Here is an 18533-nt window from a genome sequence, read left to right as displayed (position 1 = left end):
TCCCATGGCTTGCTTGGTACTAGTAATGGAGTGTATGGACCAGTTTGGAAAGAGCTCTTAGCCATTTGACATGCTGAGCATCTCCTGAGGACATTTTGGATATCTCCCATCCTTTTTGGCCAATAGAATTGTTCCTGCAGTATGTCCAGTGTCTTTTGAACACCAAAATGTCCTCCCAAGCCTCCCGAGTGGACTTCCCGATCGGGAGATCCCTATAGGAACCTCTTGGCACACAGAGTTTGTTTTCTTGGAATAGAAACCCATTTTATAGCAGATATTTGTTCCATGGAACCCTATGCCCCTCCACTTGTGTGATCCACTCTTTAGAGAAGTCACGGTCCTCCTTGTACGCTTCTTTCATGAACTCAAAACCAAGAACCTCTTCTCCATAGTTGACAGCAAGGAGTGCCTCCTTGATAGAGCATCTGCCACTACATTTTGTTTCCCTTCCTTGTACTTGCTGGAAAATGTAAAGGATTGTAGATACTCCACCCACTTAGCATGCCTATGACTCAATTTGTGTTGGCCATTTATATACTTCAAAGCTTCATGGTCAGAATGCAACACAAATGGTTTTGGTTTCAAATAATGACTCCAATGCATGACTGCCCTGATAATTGCATAAAATTCTTTGTTATAGGTAGAATATTTCAACTTAGCCCCACTCAATTTCTCACTGAAATAAGCTACAGGTTTCTAAGCTTGGATCAGGACTGCACCAATGCCTACACCACTGGCATCACACTCCACTTCAAAAAGTTGATCAAAGTCTAGCAATTTCAGGATAGGAGTCTCACACATCAATTTCTTAATCTTCTCAAAGGACTGATGGGCACTCTCTGTCCATTGGAACTCTCCCTTCTTCATACACTCAGTAATTGGAGCAACAACTGAACTGAAGTTCTTGATAAATCTCCTATAAAATGAGGCCAACCTATGGAAGCCCCTCACCTCAGTGATTGTCTTAGGAGTTGGCCATGATTGAATGGCTGCAACTTTTTCCTGATCAACTGTAATTCCCCTCCCAGAGACAATATACCCTAGGAATGCTACTTCTTCAACCATAAAAGTGCATTTTTCCAGCTTGCCAAACAGTTTTTATTCCCTGAGGATCCTGAACACAGCTTCAAGATGTTCCAGGTGTTCATTTTTATTGCTGCTGTAAACCAAGATGTCATCAAAGTAGACCACTGCAAATTTGCCTAAACATGGCCTTAGCACCTCAATCATTAGTCTCATAAAGGTGATTGGTGCATTAGAAAGACAAAATGGCATCACAAGCCATTCATACAGTCCATGTTTAGTTTTGAAGGCAGTCTTCCATTCATCTCCTTCTCTTATCCTGACTTGATGGTACCCTTGCCTGAGGTCAATCTTAGAGAAGACCATGGCACCACTAAGCTCATCTAGCATGTCATCCAACCTTAGGATTGGGAACCTGTACTTGACAGTAATGTTGTTAATGGCCCTGCTGTCAGTACACATTCTCCATGTCCCATCTTTCATTGGAACAAGTAGAGCAGGGACTGCACAAGGACTGAGGGATTCCCTGACAAACCCCTTGCTCATAAGCTCCTCAATTTGACTCTGTAATTCTTTGGTAGCAGCTGGGTCATATCTATAAGCTGGCCTATTAGGAAGCACTGAGCCTGGAATAAGGTATATGTGGTGCTCAATGCCTCTCAATGGTGGCAATCCACTAGGTAGCTCCCTTGGAAACACCTCCTTATACCTCTGAATTAATGGGTGGACTTCAGCAGGTATCTCAGAGTCCCCTTCCTTACTCACTTCCATGGATAATAGCACCCAGACATGCCGGTCTTGCTTCATTTCCTTGATCATGGCAGCTTCAGAAAGAAATAGCACACCATTTGTCTCCTCTGGTATACTTGGACTTCCATAGTTCCTCTGACTAGGTGGCAATGGGGTCAGGGTGACCTTCTTGCCTTCATGTCTGAAACTATAGACGTTGTCCATCCCATGGTGGGTGGTATTCCTGTCATACTCCCATGGTCTCCCCAAGAGTAAGTGGCAGGCATCCATTGGGACAATGTCACACAAGACTTCACCTTTATATACCTTCCTAATAGAAAATGGAACCAAACATTGCTTGTCCACCCTTACTTCTGCTCCCTTGTTCAACCATCTTAACTTATAAGGGTTTGGGTGCTCTTGGGTTGTCAATTTGAGCTTGTTAACCATGGCATTTGATGCCACATTTGTGCAGCTTCCCCCATCTAAGATTAGGTTACAAACCCTCCCCTGAACTGTGCACCTAGTTCTGAATATCAGGGACCTTTGATCAGTTTCCAAAGGTGTGTGTTGGGAGTGTATAACCCTCCATAAGACCAGGCTGTGACCTGTGTCAGGGTGGGCCACAACTTGCTCCTGTTCTGGTTCCTCCTCAGTCTCCTTTTCTTCCAATATTAAGGTCTTATCTTCCTCATATAGAACCAAACCTTCCCTCTCCCACAGTTCTACCTCCATTGCTGCCAGGGTTCTCTTAGATGGACAGTCCTTCCTAAAATGGCCATACCCTTGGCACTGGAAGCATTTAATCTTCCCATCAGTCACAGGTGGGTTAGTTTTAGGATTCATAGGACCCTTCCCTTTGTCTGGTGTTGGTTGAGCTGTAGGTTTTGGGTTCTCTCCAATCCTAACCCTAGAAAAAGGTTTGAAAGTAGGCCTGGTAATGGGTTTGGAATCAGTAACCTTAGCCTTTCCCATCTTTTCAATTCTCAATGCCAGGTTGACTGCCTCATCAAAGGACCAAACCTGCTGCATTCTAAGCCTCAAAGCAGTCTTAGGATCTAAGCCCTCAACAAACCTAGCAATCTTCTGCTCAGGTTTTTCAGTAATCTCACATCGCAGGGTAAGTTGTTCAAAGCTCCTAAGGTAAGACTCAACAGTTTGTTGGTCTTGCTTTAGTTCGGTTAACTTAATAAACATGTCCCATGTGTAATCTTTAGCTATAAACTTATCTTTCAACTTCTTCTTAAGTTTTAGCCAAGATTTAATGGGTTCCTTGCCTTCTCTAATTCTCTGGTTTTTCAGGGTTTCATACCAAAGTGAGGCATAGCCTTTGAATTTAAGGATATAAACTTTGAAAGCTTTCCTGTCAGTATATCCTTTAAACTCAATGACTCTCTCAACAACTCTAATCCAGTCTAATAAATCTTCAGGGTTTAAACTACCATAGAAATCAGGAATTTCTACCTTTATATCTTTGTCTCTTTCCATGTAGATGCCCTCTGCCATAGATTCATCAGTATCTGAGATATCTTCCTCTTGTTCTTGGTAGTACTTTTGTCCTCTTCCTGCTCCAACAAAGCCCCTACCCCTGCCTCTGCCTCTGGGGGTGATCTCCTTGGATCATGGTTAGGAATCCCTTCTCCAAGAGTGTTGACAACATTTACCAAGTCATTAATTCTTCCTGCTATCTGTTCCACTCTGGTTTCAATGCCAGTAATTCTCTCCACTCATTGGGTTATTTTTTGTGTTTTTGTTGTAGTTAGGGTAAAAATGAACTCACTTTCCTCGCCCAAGACTAACACAAGATGGAATTGTGTTATAACCTTGCTCTGATTACCAATTTGCAGTGTAATGCCTAAGGGTTTAGACAAATACAGCAAACAAACCAGCAAACCAAAGACAGTTTCTCAGGAACGCAATAAACTTGTGCTATTTATTAAAATTATAAAATGACCTTCAAAAATCATGAAACTTGGCAGTAATTAACTTTAATATAAGACCTAACTCTGAGCAGAATTTCAGGATTTTTAAGGGACTCAAAGTATTTTTAAGACTCATCTGAACTGACTGACAGACACCACTGATTGTGAATGAAGCAGTTCTGAAAGAGTGATTGAAAAGAAAGGATCTTTGGATATAATTATCAACTGAAAACCCACAGAATACTCACAGGGAGTTAAGTTAATAATTTGGAGGACTTAAGCCAAGAATTCCCACAGATTAACACAGGAAAAACTCAACTGAAGCAAACAGCAAAGCCAAACAAACCACAGACTCAGCACAGGAATGTTTAGACTCTACTAACAGGTACTTAATCAATAACCACAGTCTAAGCACAGGTTACTATCAAGCCTGACTCTAATCTACAAACTAAGCACAAGATTAAGAGGTTTAAATTTGAGAGAATTCTCAGGTTTCATTCATAAAATCAGCTGTGTTACAACAGTCTGAGTTGAGGTCCTTATATAGGTCTTTTTAGGTTACAAACTTGAAAGGAAACTACATCCAAGGGTAAGGATCCTTCCTCACATGCTGATAAGAGTCCAAATACAATATTACAACGGTTTAAAAGCTCTTAATTGTAAACTGGAATGAAAACAAAAGAGAAATGCAGGTGACAGTGACAGGTTATGGTCCTTTGCTGCATTGCTGGCTTTTCTGTTGAATGTAGGCACTTGAGGACAAAATGATTGGGTCCTTGGCATCAGAGTTGGCTCTAGGTTGTACCTGGTAAATAGTGAGACAAGCCAAAAGTTCCTTGAGTGATTTTTCCCATTCGTTGGGTGATCCCTTGCTCTCACGTTCGTGTTTAGCCAGAAATGGAAAGCTTGCTTTTTGTTGTTTGTCATTTGCTGCATTTCTGTCCAGCTTGAATTTCTGGGACTTGCATTGTGATTTACCCTTGAACCCCTAGGACTTTTCTAAGCCTAATTCAGTTACCAACCAGCCATGGTGGCAGCTGGTGGTTGGGCTTGTACTCATACTTATTGACCACTAAACTTAGCTCAGCTGGACTGCTTCCTGAGACTGGTGTGGTGTTGCCTTGGCTTGCTTGCTGATCTGAGGTGGCCTGGTCAGTGGCCCCTGCTGCAACCTCCCCTGGTTCACTCAACGAGTCACATTTACTAATGAACAAGGACAAATGGTTCACACAACGAGTCACAAGGGCTAATGAACAAGGACAAATAGTTCACACGACGAGTCACATTGACTAATGAACAAGAACAAATGGTTCACACAAAGAGTCACATTCACTTATAAACAAGGACAAATGGTTCACACAATGAGTCACAAGGGCTAATGAACATGGACAAATGGTTCACAAAACAAGTCACATTCACTAATGAACAAGGACAAATGGTTCACACAACGAGTCACAAGGGCTAATGAACAAGGACAAATGGTTCACAAAACGAGTCACATTCACTAATGAACAAGGATAAGTGGTTCACACAACAAGTCACATTCACTAATAAACAAGGACAATGATTTACACAACGAGTCACAAGGACTAATGAACAAGGACAAATGGTTCACACAACGAGTCACATTTACTAATAAACAAGGACAAATTGTTCACACAACGAGTCACAAGGGCTAATGAACAAGGACAAATGGTTCACACAACGAGTCACAAGGACTAATGAACAAGGACAAATGGTTTACACAACGCGTCACAAGGACTAATGAACAATGACAAATGGTTCACACAACGAGTCACATGGACTAATGAACAATTACAATTGTTTAACACAACGAGTCACAAAGACTAATGAACAAGGACAAATGGTTCACACAGCGAGTCACATATACTAATAAACAAGTATAAATGGTTCACACAACGAGTCACAAAGGCTAATGAACAAGGAAATATGGTTCACGAAACGAGTCACATGGGTAAATGAACAATTACAATTGTTTAATACAACGACTCACAAAGACTAATGAAAAAGCACAAATAATTCACACAACGAGTCACATTCACGAATAAACAAGGACAACTGGTTCACACAACGAGTCAAAAGGGCTAATGAAAAAGGACAAATGGTTCACAAAACGAGTCACATTCACTAATGAACAAGGATAAATGGGTCACACAACGAGTCACATTCACTAATAAACAAGGACAATGATTTACACACGAGTCACAAGGACTAATAAACAAGGACAAATGGTTCACACAACGAGTCACATTTACTAATAAACAAGGACAAATTGTTCACACAACGAGTCACAAGGGCTAATGAACAAGGACAAATGGTTCACACAACGAGTCACAAGGACTAATGAACAAGGATAAATGGTTTACACAACGAGTCACAAGGACTAATGAACAATGACAAATGGTTCACACAACGAGTCACATGGACTAATGAACAATTACAATTGTTTAACACAACGAGTCACAAAGACTAATGAACAAGGACAAATGGTTTACACAACGAGTCACATTTACTAATAAATAAGGACAAATGGTTCACACAACGAGTCACATGGACTAATGAACAATTACAATTGTTTAACACAATGAGTCACAAAGACTAATGAACAAGGACAAATGGTTCATACAACGAGTCAGATTCACTAATAAACAAGGACAAATGGTTCACACAACGATTCACAATGGCTAATGAACAAGGACAAATGGTTCACAAAATGAGTCACATTCACTAATGAACAAGAACAAATGGTTCACACAACGAGTCACATTCACTGATAAACAAGGACAAATGGTATAAACAACTAGTCACAAGGACTAATGAACAAGGACAAATGGTTCACACAACGAGTCACATGGACTAATGAACAATTACAATTGTTTAACACAACGAGTCACAAAGACTAATGAACAAGGACAAATGGTTCACACAACGAGTCACATATACTAATAAACAAGTATAAATGGTTCACACAACGAGTCACAAAGGCTAATGAACAAGGAAATATGGTTCACGAAACGAGTCAAAAGGGCTAATGAACAAGGACAAATGGTTCACACAACGAGTCATATGGACTAATGAACAATTACAATTGCTTAACACAACTTGTCACAAAGACTAATGAACAAGGATAAATGGTTCATACAACGAGTCACATTCACTAATAAACAAGGACAAATTGTTCACACATGATACGAATTGAGCAGCGGATTTTAGAACGATTTGGACTGTGCTGAGGACTGTTCGTACTAGGTACGCGCAGACCTGAAACTGATCAATTTAGAGAACAAAAGATTAAAATTTAACGGACTATTTTTGGCGAACCGAACGTACTAGGTACGACCAGTTCTGATTTTTGTATATAAGGGATAGTGTTTTGAACAAGTAAGACCTATTACTTGATCAAAGTGAGTGAGACCAAGACCTATTGATCAACAACTCGAGAATTTTAATTAGAATCGCGTTCTAACCAAAACCAGTTTTGTTTCTAAGCAAGAAACGATTTTTGTAAACATAAGTTTGAGCAAATTTCTGAATGATTTTATTCATGAACTTGAAGGCTTTATATAAGCCCCAAGGCAGCCGTGTAAAAGCTAGCAAGGTGAAGAGTTGAGCAATCACTCTTCACTTAATTACAATACTTAAAGCTACTAGTTCATTGAACTTAGACAATCACTAAATTAAGCTAACATTTTATTGTAAAACATAATCTGAAAATGTAAAGTAAAAACGTCTTGTTGGACCGTCCTTCCCTTGGTAAGCGTGCTCCCCATCAGCTCCTCTAATCCACACTTAGCAAATTCACAAAGGAAGGATAATTGGAACTTATAGGCTGAAAATTACGAGCCAACATCAGACCATCACCTTGAGTGTTCACAACCAATTCGTCCAGCTCATTAACTAACTCCGAGTCATTAGCGTGGTCATTAGCTTGGTTCGCATCATCCCCTCCCCCTTGAAAAGGAATTGACCTCAATTCAGCTAGGCCATCGTCATCCAAGTATGGAGAGAGATCACCAATATTAAAAGTGGCGTGAACACCATAATCACCGGGAAGTTCAACCTTGTAAGCATTGTTGTTGACTCGACCCACAATCTTGTAAGGACCTTCCGCCCTAGGCATGAGTTTATTCTTTCGTTTGCTTGGAAATCGCTCCTTTCTCAAATGCACCCAAACCAAGTCTCCAACCTCGAACACCCTTGGCTTCTTATTTTTGCTTGACTTGCGTTTGTAGGCTGCATTCACGGCCTCAATTCTGGCCCGGACTTGCTCATGGAGCTTCAACATTGCTTTCAGCTTGGACTCGGCATCTTTATGCACCAACTCATCTTTAGGCAACGGAATTAAATCCAAAGGAAGGTAAGGATTAATACCGTATACAATTTCAAATGGTTAATGACCCGTAGCATGAGTAGGCGACCTGTTATAAGCAAATTCGGCATGAGAAAGCTTGAGATACCCATCCTTTTGCGTCTTGCTCACAAGCCCACGCAACAAAGTTCCCAAAGTTCGATTTGTGACTTCTGTTTGCCCATCCGTTTGAGGATGGTCAGAGGTACTAAACAGCAACTTTGTACCCACTTTCCTCCATAATGTATTCCAAAAGTAGCTCAAGAATTTAGAATCCCGATCCGACACAATAGTCTTTGGAATGCCATGTAACCTCACAATTTCCCGATAGTATAAATCAGCCACATTAGAAGCATCATCGGTTTTATGGCAAGCAACGAAATGAGCCATCTTGGAAAAACGATCAACCACCACCATGATAGCATCCTTACCACGTTGAGTGCGTGGCAAAGCAACAATGAAATCCATTGAAACATCGTCCCAAGGTCTGACCGGAATTGGTAAAGGAGTATATTCGCCCGGTTTGAACTTGCTTTTCGACACTTGACAAGTAACACACTTACCCACGATATTCTGAACATCTTTTTGCAATCGTGGCCATAAGAAATGCTCTTGCAAGATCTTCACGGTCTTTGCCACCCCGAAATGACCAGCTAACCCTCCACCATGAGCCTCCCTTACAAGTAGTTCCCGGATAGGATGCTTAGGAACACAAAGTCGATTTCCCTTAAAAAGAAAACCGTCTTGAATCAAATACTCTCCCTTAGCTCCTGATTTGCACTCAAGATATATTGTTGTTAGAAATCTATATCTCATTACTTTACATATTCATATATGTTTCAAATTAATTTAGTCATAAAATTAAATGTTGATCTTATGCATGCAAACAATAATAAGAATAAGGAAGAAATCATCATTCTTACATTGGATATTTCGGATTAATGGGCACAAGTGAGTTCTCCTACTCACTTGTTCTTGAGCTCTCCAAATATTGGATGAACAAGGATTCAAGTATAGAATCCCTCCCAAAGAATAATACCCAAGGTAACCTCTAAATAAAATTAATATTATTGATACTAGAACAATATTAATTTGAATAAAATTGACCCAAAAAATATTTATTTGGTCTCTTAAGTTTCGGTTAAGAGAAGGGAGAAAGAGGAAGAATTTTATCTCTCTAAAACTCTAATTTTAGATGTGTGAAAAATGAATGAATAATGCACTAGTATTCAAGTAGTGTATAAGGTAAAAATTGTAGAGAAAAACCCATGGTTTTCTCTTAATAAAACCGGGTAGAGGGAGGGGTTATGAGGGCTAATGCATGAGCAAGGTGTTCTTCACAAGAGGCATTAGGTATGCATGGCTAGGTTTAGGGAAAAATGATTATGTTTTCCACTTAATTAATCAACATAATATTTTCCTAATACTCCCACTAATTCGGTTCACTTAAGATAAAATGGACTCCATTTTATCTTTGTCAATTTGTCAATTTGTCACATGTCACATGTCATGTAAAATTGTTATGCATTTTTAACATATTAAAAATCAACGCATTAATAAAAATACGTCATATACAAAATGGACTTAGTAATTCATAATTACTTGTACCAACATATTTTACCAATTATAAATCACAACATCTTGTATTTATAATAAATTTTTCATTCAAATGCAATTGTTTCCTTAAACAATAATTTCATCTAAGTAACAAAACAATTCGATCACTTAGACCGTATCTTATTTAATCAAATTATAATGAGATACGTAAATATTACTTCCAAAATCGTCCGTTAATTTTAAGTAATTTAATTAACCCGTATCGTCATACGATCAATTAAATAATCAATTAAGAGTGTTACCGTTTAGGTATGACCTAAGGGGATCAACTAGTCACCACCGTCGTACGACAGTAATGTCAAACTCTAGTCAGCCAATCATTACCGATATGTGTGGACCAGTTGACAGTAAAATATTACTTCCCAATTTGTATTCTTAAAATGAGACTTAAAAATGTGATCATCATGATCGACAGTTGTGATCGCATTATTGTCGGAGGACACATATTCCAACAATCTCCCACTTGTCCTCGACAAGTGTGCGTCACCAATTCTCTTGTCCTATTACTATCTCCCACTCAATGCAAGGTGTCTTTTAGGTCGTACTTGCAAGTGATCATATCGAGAGTGGTTTCCTCGATCTGGAGAATAACTGATTGACCGGATTTATCTACCATAGATATTTTCCGAGCGTGGCCACGCATTTCCAGTTCATTACTCCTCGAGTGGCCCTGAGATATTGTTGTAACCCTGACAAGGGGTGGACAATTCCTATCGCACTTATTCCCTTCGACTAGCCACAGCCATCATAACCCAAAATATGTCCATTTGACCCCATTTACGAAGGTCGTAGTAACACAAATCAAAGTTAATCTGAAACTGTGTCATCTTAGGCGAACTGTCTTTAGTCAAAAGAATCGACTCATTAGAATACTATAGTAGCTCTCGCCACGACCAGGCTATATAAATTTGCCAGAACTCTATAAGCGGTCATAAGGCCCGACAAGGTGTTCCTAACAGTTTGCCTATGTGATCGACTAGTCATCGCACATGACTCCATGGCACTTGAACTTGCCATCAATCGCATCACATTCTAGTCACTTCGAGACGTCACCTCATGAAAGTAACTATGGGCGAATACAATGCTAATCCGTGTTCACTTTAACGGGGTTCAATTGTCTCTACAACCCGTTTGGATGTAACAAAGTATAAGGTGAGTTAATAATAACTCAAACAATAAATGTCGACATCACATTCGGGTAGTCAATACCGTATTACAACCTTGTGATGCATATCGTAAGTGTGTAAACACTAGTCGATTGCAATAGAAGTTTAACATACCATGTGTCCATGTGTTCAAACTTCTTTTATCGCATTTTCCTTTACATTCATGTTATCTCTCATAGCATGAACCTTACCAAGTACACATATAGGTTCCCAACCTCGGTTTGGGTTCTTTATCTTGAAAGAACTTTCTGGTTGTTTATCACATAACCAACGAATTTGTGGTGGATGATATGACTTATACTGGTCAAGTACTCCACCCACTCACAACGCACTAGGTATATGTTTTGTAGAGTCTTGCAACAATTGTCAAGATGATTAGCCTAGTACTTCTCACAAGTCCTAGCATATTAGAAAATATTAGTTTTGAGTAACTTCTTACTTCAACTAAGTATCTTTCCAAACTTCTTATTTCTCCTTTTAGCTTGAAAAGCTTAGGATTTTCATAAATCCTTACGCGTGTTCGAACCTTAATATGTGCAACCTCTTGACACACAACAGAGTGTTCTGTCCAACACTGAAATCGTTCATCGGTTCTCCTCGAGAATTCATGACGATTCTTCTATGGCTTGCCAATGATTCATCATGATCTTATGCATATGATTCATTATTGGACATGTGCATGATTATTCTAATGGCGGAAACATTAGTAACTAATAATCATGTGATCAACCATTCTTAGGTTCAATGAACGACCATGACTGCTAATGGCAATTCCATTTTCATTGACATGAATAACCTACGTTTCTCGTTGATTCGATGTGTATATCTCAATACCTATCCAACATCTCATGATGTGATTGGATTCATCATAGTCCATTTTCATCCAGAATTGAAAACTCAAATACTTCTTTGTGAAAGAATAGTATTAGCTCGTCATTCTCAATGAGTAATGAGTTATAAACTTTTACAAGATGATTGCTCCCACTAAATTCCATGTCTTCACATGATAATTTCCAACTCCCACTTAATTCCACATGTTTCGCAATTGACTACTCAATCGAAACATTTCAAGAATTGAAATATATTTTGTTTTGCTAAGTTATTAAGATAAAACCATATATGTTCCCATCATACCCTTTCAAAATACCTATTTTGAAAAGGTTTCAATCTTAACCTTATGGAAAGAGATTTTAATCTCTAACTCATTCATTTTATAATGATGCGTAGCAATGTCATTATTTAAATGTGAATTATATCTAATACACGTTCTTCTCAAAATACCCTTTTCGGAAGGAGGTTTAACCATTTTATTTTCATAATGAGGTTAAGTAATGACATTAGCGTGGTTAATATTTAACTTAGCTCTTGTGGATATCGGCATATCAATCTTTGCAACTTTTAGTCATAAATCTCATTTATTTTCTAGGATGCAACTTTGATTCATTTAGGCTCTTAAGTAAATATCAATATTGAAACTATTGGTCAAATATTGTTCATAAACTAGTCAAAACTCTTGTTAAGACTTTACATTAGTCATTCTTATTCCAAAACTTTCTTTTGGTCTCCTCGTGTAGTTATCTTGAGACCATATTCTTTTGATTACTTCACTTGGTCTCTTTTGTCATGTAGATTTCATCTAATCGAGACCATAGATCTCATCTATTCGTGTATACTATCTGTATAGGTATACAAATCATTCTTTCTTGCGTAGATTTCATTTACACATGTACACAAATTTTGCTTGGTGTTGTTTGTGTCTTCATTTTCTCTCACTCTATCTTTAGAATGAATACACTAGAGATTCAAAGATAGCATATGAGACACAAATAATGTTTTTGAAGTATAAGGAGGACTATCTCATAGGTTGACTAATTGTTTTAGATTTGATAAGTGTAGTTGGTGATTGACATTCCTTTAAGAGAGTTCATCAACTCAATATCACTTTATAATTGATCATACACAAGCCTTAAGCTTGTGGACATATAATGAATCCCATCATTATAGTTGTCCATTAGATCATTTTAAGTGAATGATCATATGTTTCTATGAGCAAGCATATAAAGACGAATTTTAGAACAAGGATAAAATACGATAAAACGGGTGACTTGGGTTGCAAACCAAGCCACCATAATCCAAAATACATCAATTGTTTTAGAAAGGATTAATCATTTACATGTCGAACACGAAAATCAAAAGGTTCTAAAAATCCGAAACATAAATTAAAATAAGACAATAAAAAGCCAAGCTTCATGGAAGCTACTCCTAGCTTCTTGATGGTTTCTCAAGCTTGCTTTTCTTTTCCCTTGTCCTTGCTTGGTGGAGGCCCAATTTACAATAAAAAGGGGATACATTATCACAACTTTGTATCACAATACGATAGTTGAATTAGAAACATAAAAGAAAGGATAGTCATTTACCTACTAGAGTGATCTTTCCAGCTTTAATGTCACCAAGATATTTGGAACAATTTCTTTTCCAATGTCCAACACCATTACAATAATGGCATTTATTAAGAGGACCCTTCTTGATCTTGGAAGTGCTAGCTTCATAAGTCTTAGCTTTGGTGAAAGTGGGAGCTTGCTTCTTACCCTTCTTCCCATTCTTCTGGAACTTCCCCTTGCTTTTGGTGCTTATGTTAAGCACATCCTTAGGTGGGTTAACATTTAACCCCATGTCTCTTTCGGCTTGCACAAGTAACTTGGTGCAACTCTTCAAGAGACACGTCCTTGTCTTACATGTTAAAATTCACCCGGAATTGAACATACGCTTTGACTTTGGATAAGGAGTGTAGAATCCTATCTACAATGAGTTCTTTGGGGATTTCAACCTTTTGAATTTTCAAGGTCTCGACTAGCTCCATCAATTTGAGCACGTGAGGGCTAACCTTTTGGCCCTCTTTAAAGTCGAGATCAAAGAATGCCGCGGCCGCCTCATATTGGACGATCCGCGGAGTTTGTGAAAACATTGTCACAAGCTTGGAATAGATTTCATTAGCGGTGCCCATCTTAAAGGCTCTCCTTTGGAGATCCGCCTCCATCGCAAAGATCAACACATTTTTTATTGCGGCGGACTCCTTGTGGTAAGCCTCATATGCTTCCCTAGTAGCGGCACTCGACCTAGCATTAGGTTCGGGTGGAGAGGCCTCGGTGAGGTAACGAAGCTTGTCGTCACCTTGGGCGGATAATTTGAGTTGGGCATCCCAATCGGAGAAATTTGATTCATTATTTTCAAGTTTACAACGATCCATGAAGGATCGGAGCCAAGACGTATTAGTGAGAGGTGTGGCGTTGGTGTTTGGAGTGGCCATTTGTTATGAGAAATAGATGCGATCTACAAAACGAATATTAAAGGAATAAAACATATGTCGTTATCAAAATAATAATACTCGTAAAATTAATTTAAACAAGTTTTATTGCATTTATCTAGTGACCTCTACCCAACTTTGATAAATGATTCCAAGACCCAAATTCATATTAATTTAGGCATCGGTAAAGCCGAAAACAACCCTTATCAATATAACTCGGTGGATTAACCTTTTAATCGATTCTACTTTTAGAACTCTTGGTCGATAGATTTACATTAAAATTTATCTTTAGCCCGAAACACATCCGGCAACCGTCGAGAAAACTTTCGTTGAGTTCAACCCAAATTTCGAATAAATGTGTCCATGATCCAAATTTACATCAATTTGGGCATCGGTAAAGCCAAAAACAACCCTCAGCTTTATAAATTCGGTGGGTAGACATTTATCACCCACTTCCCCTACGTAACAAGGTTTGTACCCCGGTAAAGCCGAGTGCACTCCCTCTCGAAATAGGTTTTCATGGTTTCTACCTTTTGGTAAGGCTATGTCTCAATTGTTTATTTTAGGGAGAGGTCATGTCAATTTATTATCTATCACGTTTTAAGTGAACTAAAGCGGCGAACTACGATAATTATAATTGACACGGTCGATAAACTCGATTAAAATGATAATGCATGTTTTAGTTATGGCGATTTAGCGATGCATGCAACATATAAATAAAATGCAAAACATAAATAAAATCCTAGTATGGCCTTCCTAAAATAGAAAATCTAATTAACTATTACATATTCGGAAACCAACTCCATTGGTCCCTTGAACTTCGGTTTTGGCACGCATCTCGAGGTAACACCGTCTTTATGTATCGCCTTCTTGAGTGGCACCGTCTTCAAGGAACTCCGGAATTAATAAATTACATAACAAATTACATAATTTCCTATTATACATTTGTAATTAAAATAAAATAAACCTATTAAATTACAAAACGGTGATACGAGATCACAATAAATTACAACCGAATCGATATTCCCATACATTTCGGGTAATACCAATTAAAAACTAAGGCCATACTAAGTAAAATTACATAATTCAAAATTACATAAAATAAAATTATGATAATCATAAATAAAATGCAGCATTATAATATGTATGAACATGCCCAATTTTATGCTAAATCGCCTTTAAGGAGCCAATATCGTATATTAAACGGTTTTTACGGATTTGCGTGATTCAACCTTTTAAAATCACAATAATTACATAAATTCATATTTATGCACAAGTTAATTACCCTAACCAACTTAAGACTCAAAATTAGTCTCCACTAACTATTTGACTATAATTAACCTATATTTCTTAAAATTGTTCATTAATGGACTCAAAATTACAATAAAATGCTATAAACTTCAAATACATCACAAAAATTTCAAATAAATTCAAAATTTTGAAATTTAAACTCATGAACATTCTGTAAAATTACCATAACACTCATAATGTCCAAAAACTTAGGTTAAAAAAATTCGAAATTTATCGGAAAAAACTATGTTGCGGTTTATCGGATTTATCAATTATAATCATAAAACATGAGAAAATATTATTTTTATCAACTTTTCAATTTCAGATCTGAAATAGGTAATAAAATGCAACATGTGACATTTTTCCTTAGTCATGAAGTATGTTTTAGCAATTATTCACTAATTAAAGTCACTATTTATGCTATTATTCATCAAAAATTCATAAATCATGCATAAAGACTTCATTATAGCCTATTATTTTACACACATCTTTTAAAATTGCATGTGACAACATACTAAATTTCTATGACCAGATTCGAAATATTTCTCATATTAACCTATTTTTCATCTAAATTCGATTTTTATCATGAAAAATCCATATTTCGAGCATAAGAACTCAACAAATTATGAAACATTACATGTCATCTAAAAATAATATATGTGAAAACATATCCAAAAACCACTGAAAAATTCGAAGTTTAGCTAATTTTAGTCCGAAAATGACATTTTTATCATAAAATCACATTTTAATGCCATTATTATATAAAATGATCAATAAAAAATCCATAAATTAACCAAAATATCCTAAATACATTTTAGGACCAGAAACTTTAACATGCATAATGATTTCATGATATATCATAATAAACACAAATTTATAAGTTTTATATGTTAATCGTATAACTCGGAAAAACTATAACCGATTTGCATGCAAACAACCTAAGGCTCTTGATACCGCTTGTTAGAAATCTATATCTCATTACTTTACATATTCATATATGTTTCAAATTAATTTAATCATAAAATTAAATGTTGATCTTATGCATGCAAACAATAATAAGAATAAGGAAGAAATCATCATTCTTACATTGGATATTTCGGATTAATGGGCACAAGTGAGTTCTCCTACTCACTTGTTCTTGAGCTCTCCAAATATTGGATGAACAAGGATTCAAGTATAGAATCCCTCCCAAAGAATAATACCCAAGGTAACCTCTAAATAAAATTAATATTATTGATACTAGAACAATATTAATTTGAATAAAATTGACCCAAAAAATATTTATTTGGTCTCTTAAGTTTCGTTTAAGAGAAGGGAGAAAGAGGAAGAATTTTATCTCTCTAAAACTCTAATTTTAGATGTGTGAAAAATGAATGAATAATGCACTAGTATTCAAGTAGTGTATAAGGTAAAAATTGTAGAGAAAAACCCATGGTTTTCTCTTAATAAAACCGGGTAGAGGGAGGGGTTATGAGGGCCAATGCATGAGCAAGGTGTTCTTCACAAGAGGCACTAGGTGTGCATGGCTAGGTTTAGGGAAAAATGATTATGTTTTCCACTTAATTAATCAACATAATATTTTCCTAATACTCCCACTAATTCAGTTCACTTATGATAAAATGGACTCCATTTTATCTTTGTCAATTTGTCAATTTGTCACATGTCACATGTCATGTAAAATTTTTATGCATTTTTAACATATTAAAAATCAACGCATTAATAAAAATACGTCATATACAAAATCAACTTAGTAATTCATAATTACTTGTACCAAAATATTTTACCAATTATAAATCACAACATCTTGTATTTATAATAAATTTTTCATTCAAATGCAATTGTTTCCTTAAACAATAATTTCATCTAAGTAACAAAACAATTCGATCACTTAGACCGTATCTTATTTAATCAAATTATAATGAGATACGTAAATATTACTTCCAAAATCGTCCGTCAATTTTAAGTAATTTAATTAACCCGTATCGTCATACGATCAATTAAATAATCAATTAAGAGTGTTACCCTTTAGGTATGACCTAGGGGATCAATCTGTCACCACCGTCGTCATTTACGAAATGTCAAACTCTAGTCAGCCAATCATTACCAATATGTGTGGACCAGTTGACAGTAAAATATTACTTCCCAATTTGTATTCTTAAAATGAGACTTAAACATGTGATCATCATGATCGACAGTTGTGATCGCATTATTGTCGGAGGACACATATTCCAACAATTGCACCAAAGTCTCCATCTTCAACATAGTAATCTTTCAAAGTTTCAAAGCCCAAAAGACGAACATCAAGTGTGGACAGCAAGGTATAACGACGAGATAAAGCATCGGCTACAACATTACTCTTCCCATCTTTATATTTGGATGAAAAGTGAAATTATTGTAAAAATTCAACCCATTTTGCATGCCTATGATTCAACTTCTGCGGCCCATTAATATACTTCAAGGATTCATGATCGAAATGCAATATAAAATGGTTAGGACGGAGATAGTGACTCCAATGATCAAGAGCCCGAACAATAGCATAGAATTCCTTATCATAAGTGCAATAATTCAATCGAGCGCCATCCAATTGTTGGAGTAGTGTCCTCCACAATAAGTGCATTTACATATTAAATCTCGTAAAAGAAATATCAGGGATTTATTTATTTATTTGTCAGCTGATCGTCGTTAATCGGTAATGATTGGCTGACTAGAGTTTGACATTACTGTCGTGTGACGGCGGTGATCAGCTGATCCCTTTAGGTCACACCTATAGGATGATGCCCAAATAGAATAAATTAATTGTTTGTATGAGATACGAGATAATTAATTCCTTGTATTATTTGACTCTTAGTTAGTCACATAAATGTATTATTTGATGACGGGTTACGAACTCGGGACAAAGAGATTTATTATTTAATTATGAGATATTTAAATAATAAATGATTAGAATTTATTAATTAATTGTTAATTAATTAATTTTATACGATATGTGTATATGTTTTGAGGTGGAATTAATTAGCTATTAAATTTTACAAGAGGTTGTAAAATTAGCTAAATGGGTTAATATTAACATATTGTATGTTGATAAAATGGTCTTATGATTACTTAATGGTTAA

The 18533-nt window shown here is 36.7% G+C and overlaps 1 protein-coding gene across 1 annotated transcript; it reads right to left on the bottom strand.

Moving 5' to 3' along the window:
- Positions 1-696: 696 nt before the first annotated feature.
- On the bottom strand, positions 697-2949 carry LOC141649346 (uncharacterized). Its single transcript, XM_074458039.1, has 4 exons — positions 2537-2949; positions 1559-2083; positions 1348-1438; positions 697-1083 (listed from the first exon to the last, which is right to left on the bottom strand). The coding sequence occupies exons 1-4, from the start codon at positions 2947-2949 to the stop codon at positions 697-699; spliced, it is 1416 nt and encodes a 471-aa protein (XP_074314140.1).
- Between the last annotated feature and the right edge of the window lie 15584 nt (positions 2950-18533).

Source organism: Silene latifolia, chromosome 3 (genome assembly GCF_048544455.1).
Source record: "Silene latifolia isolate original U9 population chromosome 3, ASM4854445v1, whole genome shotgun sequence".
Classification (NCBI taxonomy): domain Eukaryota; kingdom Viridiplantae; phylum Streptophyta; class Magnoliopsida; order Caryophyllales; family Caryophyllaceae; genus Silene; species Silene latifolia.
This window is presented reverse-complemented; position numbering and strand designations above follow the sequence as displayed.